At 42.6% G+C, this 8444-nt stretch overlaps 1 protein-coding gene across 1 annotated transcript in view; it reads left to right on the top strand.

The window, feature by feature from the left end:
- The first annotated feature begins 5197 nt into the window (after positions 1-5197).
- The window catches only part of Kiaa1210 (KIAA1210 ortholog), a 53143-nt gene continuing 49896 nt past the window's right edge, over positions 5198-8444 (top strand). Inside the window, exon 1 of the mRNA XM_050121954.1 lies at positions 5198-5252. Within this exon, the coding sequence (XP_049977911.1) occupies positions 5198-5252 (55 nt within the window). The remainder of the gene's footprint in view (positions 5253-8444) is intronic.

Below are 8444 nucleotides of genomic sequence, written 5' to 3'. Positions count from 1 at the left end.
ATGTTCTTTCTTTGTTCTTTTCTGTCTCTGCCTATTTGTTGTTCACTTTTTCTAGACATGGAGAATTTTTTTGAGCAATTTTTTATTTAAGAAATTTATTTATTTTACATCATGATCACAGTTTCCCCTCCCTCCTCTCCTCCAAGCCCCTCCCCTAACTCGCCTCTACCTCCACACCCACACCCACTCCTCCTCTATCTCCATCCAGAAAGGGGCAGGCTTCCCATGACATGGGGAACTTTTTGCTGTGGTTGTAAAGAAAAGATTTTCCATACCTTTTGCATGGAGCTCTTCTGTGTCTAGACTTTGTTGATTTGGTCATCTCAAGGTGTCTCAAATATCTTCCATTTCAATTTATGTGTTGTAAAATATTTATTGTCATCTTTGATAGAGCATACCCATTCCTCTACCTTGCCTCTGTACTCTGATATTTCATCACCCCCATTCATTCTATGGTGAGACTTTCTACGGCACGTTTTGTTTGACTTACTAAAAGTTTTTATTTCCAGCATTGTTTCAGTTTCACGTTTCCTTAATATTTTTTACCTCCTTGCTGAATTCTCGTTTAATGTCCTCCATTGTCTTTCTTACTTCATTCTGCTGTTCATTTTCTCTTAAAATTCCTTAAACCATTTATTTGTTTCTTTGAATATTGTTATCATTCTTCATTTGAATGATGCCTCTGGTCACATACCATCCATAATCAGAAAATAGAGATGAACGCCAGCATGCATGCTGCTTGTTTTGCTTTTTCCTTTTCATACACTGCGAAATCCTTTGCTCAGGGAATAGTCCTACCCACAGTTAAGATGGGTCTTCTCACATCGCTGACTGTAATGAATTTAATTCCCCCGAGGAGGGCCCAGAAGTTCACCCAGGTGATTCTAGAGTCTATCAAGTTGATAATCAAGTTAATATTTAAACTGTTTTCTATTTCCTTACTATTATTAATCTAGCCTCAGTAAACATGGATGTGCCAGAAACTCTGCGGCAGGATGTAGAATCTTTGGGGTATTTTTTGGGAGTAGTATAGCCAAGTAGAAATGAAAAACTTAATGAATCAAAAAAAATACAGTGGAAAGCATCACCAATAGATTAGACCAAGCAGCATAAAAAAATATCAGGCATAGAAGGGTAGACACAGAAGCACAGGAGGAATTTAGAGTCTCAGATAGACAGGACTAGAGGAGAGTTTCTCCATAACTTAACATTGAAGTCAAGATATCAAAGTCACAAAACAAAGAAATATTATCAAAAGCTGTAGGAGAAAAAAATTGCCAAGCACTTAAAGAGGAAAGATATCAGAGCATCCTAAGTGCATCCAGCAGAAAACTAAAAGCCTGAAGCACATAGCATGGTAGATGCCAAAGCCCTGAAAGCAAATAACTGTTATGCAAGATTGATTAATCCAGAAATGCTGTCTTTAAAAATGTGTGGAAAGGGGCTGGAGAGATGTCTCAGAGGACTTTAGAGCACTGGTTGCTCTTCCAGAGGACCCAGGTTTGATTCCCAGCAGCTACGTGGTGGCTCACAACAGTCTATGACTCCATTTCTAGGGGCTCTGACAGATTCTTCTGGCCTCTATGGGTACTGCATGCACATGGTGCCTAGACATACATCCCAGGTTAAGCACTCAGACACACTAAATCTTTTTTTTTTTAAAAGATAGGTAAATAAATCTTAAAAAAATAAAAAAAAACTATGGAGAAATAAAGACATTTAAAGACAATTAGAAACTAAAGCAATCCGTGCCCATCAGGCTAGCATTTCAGGAGATATTTAAAATAATCTCGACAAGCCAGGAGGAAAAAGGCAGTAAACAGCACTTCTTCATTTTTTCGGCATCAGCTGCTGCCTCCAGGTTCATGCCAGAGTGCCTTCCGAGGATTCTGCTCATGGGTGAGGTAGCAGCTGCTTCTTTTGACAGTCGAAGGGATGCCTATGCATTTAAGATCTAAGGAGATCAGAGGTCCAGAAGGCTTGCAATTGTCAGCCTAGCTGAGACTCTTCAGGGGTCTCATTTGCTGGGTGGCATTGTTATTTCATTGAGTGTACACCCACTAAGGATAACAGAATGGCCTCTCCTTAGGCCAACTCCTCCCTGTTAAGAGTGATTTTATCCAGAGGCTGCTCTATTTCATGCGAGACACAACTGAGAGAACAAAGGCTATTTGTTGAGAGCATGGGGTGACCCGCAGATTGTGTCTTCCAACCCACACAGTATGGACTAAAGGTTCTCGAGAAGAAACCAAAAAGTTACGAGTTGCTGTCACGAGGGGTACGGGTGGCCCAGCGTGGGACGAGAGCACGCTCTTGGGACCTGCTTTCTCATCTTTGCTTCCTGACTCTATATCCAAGGTCCAGGGAGTGGCTTTCGGTGTCTTCCCTCCCGAGTCCCTGTTGCCGACTCCCCTCCCTGGTGCCTCTGGAGTTGTAAGGACAGGGAAGAATTGAGTCAAACTACACAGAGTCCGGCCAGCTAAGGGAAATTCATAGCCCACGCCAACATCCGTTTTTCTTCCTTCTACCTCTGTACTCCTGCCCCACTTTTTGAAGAGGTTCAGTTCTCTCAACTAATGTATTATTGACTGTTAGGATTTGTCATAGCAGGAACTATGACAAAAACTAATAAAATAAAAAAACCCCAAAACTCAGGCACACCCTGCTTGAAACAGAGGTGAAGGCTAGTGGGGAGTTTGGGACAGTGCCTGTAACACATGCTCCCAGTAATACCCTCATCCAGACTTTGTCTCCAAGTTTCAGTCACCTCTCACCAATACCAGCAAATTACAAAATTCAGTGGGTGAATTTATTTATTAATTAAGTCCAAGCTCTCGAGTTACTTTTGTTTATTTATAATAGGTTTGCCTATGTAATCCAGAAACTCAGTATGTAGACCATAGTGACTGGCCTTGATCTCACAGACATCCTCCTGCCTCTGCCTCCCAAGTGTTGGGATTAAAGGAGTGCACTACCATGCCCAGCAAATCATCTCGATGATTATCTCCACCAGCTGCTCTTCAACAATGCCTTTGAGAAAACACTTCATATCCAAACCCTAATACTGAAGCTAGCCCAAACTTCTGAGCCCAAGTCATCCTCCTGCCTCAGCCTTCTGAGTGCATGTATTACAGACATGCACCACCATGAGGTTTCTTGATGGCTGTTAACCAAAGGTTGCTCTCAGCTACAAGACTGAGAACACCCAGCTGCCCGATGTTCTCTGCCTTTGTGGTCTTTACACCATGACAATTTGCTTCGTCAAGGCCAACAAAAGCATCTGCTACAGCCTCAAATCTCAGACTTGCGTATCTAACATCTAGACCCTCTTTTACTGGGCTCACATCGTTAGGTTAGACCCACCCATAACCAAGGAGAAGGAAAAACAGGGCATGCATACTGGGATTGCAAAGCTTGGGATCTAACCACTTGTAGTGAGTACCTTGTACGCAGAGTGCTCCTAGGCAATGATGCTACTTAGCTAAGCAAAATGCTGTCCCTGATTACCAGGTGATGCCGGTTATGGAAGATGTATGTGCAAAGAGCCAAGAGCAGGATGGGATAGACATGGCTGTTTGAGTCACCAAGAACAAGAGGGAACTTAAAGGTATGGGCATTTGGGAAGATGGCGTTCCAGGCATAACGGACATGCTGTGCATAGTTCAGATAAAGCAAAACAACATAGTATGTTTAGGGAATGAATGGTTCTAGGACACCACAACTTGGGGATGAGAGTACAGGAGGCTGCCGGGAGATGGAGGGCAAAGGGCCACCCCGAAAGTGTAGAAAGTTAGGGTTTTACACTTTAAGCAGCAGACACTTGGTGACTAAGTTTAAACAGAGAAAGGAGCTAATGCAACTCGTATGGCAGTTTAGTGTGACAAGAAAAATGCAAACACACTGTTCATATTTTACAGCGATTCCACGATGAACTGATATTTTATTTCAATCAGATTCAATAAAATACCTTATCAAAAATAATTTCACCTGTTTTTAGGCTTGCTCCTTTTTAAAGTGGTGCTGCTAGGGAATTTTTAATTGTGCATATGGTGGACGATTGTGTTTCTGTTCATGTTTGTTGGGCCAGGACTTTATTGTTGATAAAGAAGAGGGCCAAGGACAAAGCCTGAACGCTATGTTTCAAAATCAGGGCTAGGAGAATGGGCCGTTAGAGGAACCTGGGAAGGGCCAGCCAATAAAGAAAGAGGAAAATTTGGGGAGTGTGATGTTCTGCACAGGAACTGATACAAATGTTTTAAAAGGGAGAGTAGGAGAGAGAGAGATACTGTGGGAAGGCTGGCTCTGGGCAGAGCAGTTCTGTTCCCGGGGCTGAGCAAGGCAGGTGGTTTTGGAGTCCTTGCTGGGACGAGCATGGAGAAGTCCGAGTGAAGCCATAGAACAAGTGAGTAGAGACAACTCAGGGATTTTGTCCCACAGAAGATGTGGAGGGGACAGGGAAAGACTTGCAGTAAAGGGGAGGTTTATTCATTGTGCCTTGATTTTGAGCTTGGTGACGAGTGGAGATGGTCCATGGACCCGCCTGAGATAAGTGATTGCTGGTGATGCTGTGGGGCATTTAGGATCAGTTGGGGGAAATGAGGCATGTATTCCAGGAAAGGAATTCAGACTGAACTCTGGGGTTTAAATGGAATTGCTTCTTGTAGTGACACCGAGTTGCAGGAGAGTTAAAATACCCCTTTGTCTTTGCTCCTCCTTTGTCTTTTGTCAGTTTCTCTTTATCGACTCTCCTTCCTTCTATCACTGGGGATGGTGAAGCAAGGGCAGTGTGAGCCTAAGAGGGCCTGGCATCGTATGCAACAGGCTCTTTTGCCAGGGCTTCTAAAGTTCAGACATAGTTTCTTCCCCTCTGTGTGGTGTGAGTGCTGAGAAGTACTGCCATGTTCACTAAGATGGCCACAAGTGTCACAGTGAGTCCCCATTGATCAATCCCAAACACTACCCCCCCCCCCGACCCTGCAGCTCTAGGCAAGCTAACTTATAAATCCATGCATTTGCGTCTTCTATTATTGGGATTACTGTCTTTTTAAGAGATGATACCTACCTCTAGCGTCAATTACTTTGGTATTTTTTTAATAGTTACAGAAAATAACTTTAGGCAAAATGATTTTTACTGTATCCTATATATTGAAGGAATCATCTTTTCCTCTTATATTCTGCATTTTTTAGTGTGTTTACCATGGCTGAGTCTTTAAGTGAAGTGTCCAGCAGCATGGAAGGTCTGGAAGATGAGGGTAAGTCACCCGATAAAATCTTAATGACCAATGCTGGATTCACTGTGTACCATCATCAGGAAAAAGCCCAGTCCTATCAGAAAGGGGACCAATAGAGGGGGATAGAAGGGAAAATGGATTTTAAAAGAGGGGGTGAGGAAGAAAAAAAAATAGAATCTACATGACACAAAAGCAAAATGGAGGCTACTAGGCCTAGGAAGTGGAGCAGCAGAGAGGATAGAGGGATGGAGGGGGGTGGAGCATGGGAGGGGAGGAGCAACAAGGCCTAAAACCTTTGCAGATGCTGCTACTCACTAAGGTAGAAGTAGTTCTGTTTATTTAGAAACAAAAAGCAGAACGGAACCATAGCATCATGATTTTCATTAGGATTTCATTGCAGATAGTAATTCAGATTCAGCCTAGGGAGGGAATTGTAACGAGGCCACCACAAGCATCTAAGTTCAGAGCATGAAACGGCTCATACGTATATCCTAGCTGTTAATGTTTAAGCATATGTGGGTTTGAGTGCCGAACGGGCCACCATGATGGGAACTGTGGAAGAGGCCTGAGGAAGGGAAGAGGCCTGCAGAGGTAACACAGCCACCAGGCTGCTGGGAGTGGAAGGGGGCGGGAACAGTAGTATGGGGTGAGGAAATGGGAGGAGACTCCAACAACAGCAAAAAAAAAAAAAAACCTTACTTGAAAATGTCACAATGAAACCTATGTGTGCTAATTAAAAAAATAAAAATATTAAATTAACAAGTAAAAATACATGTCATTTGCAAACTTTCTTCAAATATGTATTCATGGACTAAGCCGTGGTGCTATCTATGAGTGACAGATGGACCTGAGAGGAATGATAGAAACGGAGAGATACATCACAAAGACTGGTTATGAATTTCTTTCTATTATTAGTGTATATTAATTATATAAAAATGTTTTTCATTGTCAAGTTTTTATATATGTATGTATCTCAATTTTAATATGGCCGCCCCATTACTATTTCTCTTCCAAAAGTATATTTAAATGGAACTGTGAGACACAAAGCGAAAATTTACTTTAAAGATAGAAGCAAATGTAATAGCCAATTGGGTTGTTTTTTTAAAAATGTATTTGCTGAGTTTTCTTCATTCATGTATGGCATAGAAGACTGTCTATCTAGAACTCCTTATGGCTTCCTGTGGGGAGGTTAGCTCACTGGACTTGTGAGGTATAGCATACTGAGATTGCTCACGGAGCCTTGAGTGCTCTCAAGCTCTGGTTAGCAGGGTCTCAGAGAGTTTAGGCACCCCAGAATATTTATGAAATGGAGGCATGGATGAATGAGTAAATGGATGGATGAAGGAATGAGCGGAATGCCTACCCACCAAAGCAGACCCAACTAAGTTATCAGCTGACTGAGACTGATTCCTACGGGCAAGGGCAGCAGTGTGCTAATCTTGATGAAGGTGGATAGCGAGAAATTCTTTTACTCTGTTCTCTAGAATTTTCAAAACATTAATAAAAAAAAAACTAAAAAGGCCATTTGGAGATGGAAGGTAGGAAAAGTTAGGTGTGTGTGTGTGTGTGTGTGTGTGTGTGTATGCGTGTCTGTCTGTCTGTCTGGGTTTATTTCCCAAGGATCAAAGCAAGAGAAAAAGGTTGTCATTTTATATTATGCAGTTTAAAGCTGTGTTCAACCCAGATGGAATGGATTGCCCATGTGCATGGTGGATAAACAAACACAGGAAGCAGCAGCAACAATTGCTTCACTGGATTTGTGATTCCTTCTGCAGGTGTCATGGAGCAGCCTTTAAAGCGATGTTCCGTGGCACGTGACATGTTCATTCAGGCTTTGTTGAGAAATGATACTGAAGGTTGCTTGTTGTTTGGAAATCAATGGCTTTGTTGGAGAAAGCTAGATAGCTGTCACTCAGTTGTCACCACTGTGTTTTCTGGCTGTAATAGTGACACCTTGTGGTGGCACGAGTTAAAGGCATATAGGTGACTTAAATACTCCAGGGCATAAAGTTTTTACCCCATACATGCCTAACTACCCTTTATATTTTTAGTGGCTTTTGAAAACAAGAATTGTGTGGCTCGTTTGCTGGCAAGTTAAAGGAAATCCTTACAAAAAGAAAACTTGAAAAAGCATCTTGATATACTCAAACATCTGGCAAACCTCTTTGACTGTATTAGGACTTCACAAGTGTGTGTCTAGCAGCTGGTTGCTGTCTAAGCTAGCACCCTGCTTCCACACCACTCACTATTCAGGATCAGTGAGCAACACATCATGTTTGCCAGTTTGGCCTCTTTGTGTTGCCCCAAATCCCTGCTAGCAATGCTATGCAAACCAGCTGTGGCTGCACCTATCTTGTCTTTGTTGCTTTGTAAGAACTCTGAAACATCTAGCTTAGCCTTCCTGGCATCCGTTCCTGGATTCTGAAGCAAGTGGGAGGGGGGCAGCAGGCTCTGTATTTCTAGGCGTGGTGAACATTCAGGAAGTCGGTCTTGGTCCTCCGGTTTTGAAAGCAGATGCGAATGCTTCTAATGGCTGGAATGTAGCAGGTTCTTTCCTGCTTAGCCCAACTCTTCCTTAAGGGCCTGCACACTAATGTGATTGGTGGGTTGGAGCTGGCTCAGGCTGGCTCAAACTGGTTCAAGCTGGTTTCAGAAACTGATTCAACAGGGCCATAGTAGGAGTGTTTCCACTGCACCAACAGGTGAAGTGTGCACACCAGGGCATTTCCCTACAAGGGGCTAACTGTGAAACATTGTCTAGGATAAACCGTAGTTATGATTGCGCCAATTCAAACTGCACATTACCTTAGTCCTATAATCCCAGCACTCTGGGCACAGAGGCAGGAAGATCGCGGGTTCGAAGCTCCCCTCATCTGTGAAGTGAGACCCTGTTTTTTTTTAACTGTACAATTTCCTACATTAAAAAAAATCAGATGATTAAAAAAGAAAGCAAAGTCTGAGGTAGAGGCACTCACCTGCATCCCAGTACTCTTGGTTATAGCAAGTGGATGGATCAACAGTCTGAGGACGGCCTAGGCTACACATCAAAATCCTTAAAAGACTCACAGTTTCATAGATTTACAAATTGAAAAGATTAAGAGATTGATAGTGTAGGTCTAGAATACCAGGATTTTGAGGTGGAGGAAGGAGGGTGAAGAGTTTTGAGGCTAGCCTCATCCACATAGTGAGACCATGTTTTTTTTTTTTTTTTTT

This window comes from Alexandromys fortis, unplaced genomic scaffold, assembly GCF_014885135.2.
Source record: "Alexandromys fortis isolate MF-2015 unplaced genomic scaffold, M_Fortis_MF-2015_v1.1 scaffold_189, whole genome shotgun sequence".
Classification (NCBI taxonomy): Eukaryota; Metazoa; Chordata; class Mammalia; order Rodentia; family Cricetidae; genus Alexandromys; species Alexandromys fortis.
The sequence above is the reverse complement of the archived record's forward strand: the minus strand, read 5'-3'. Positions and strand labels throughout refer to the sequence as shown.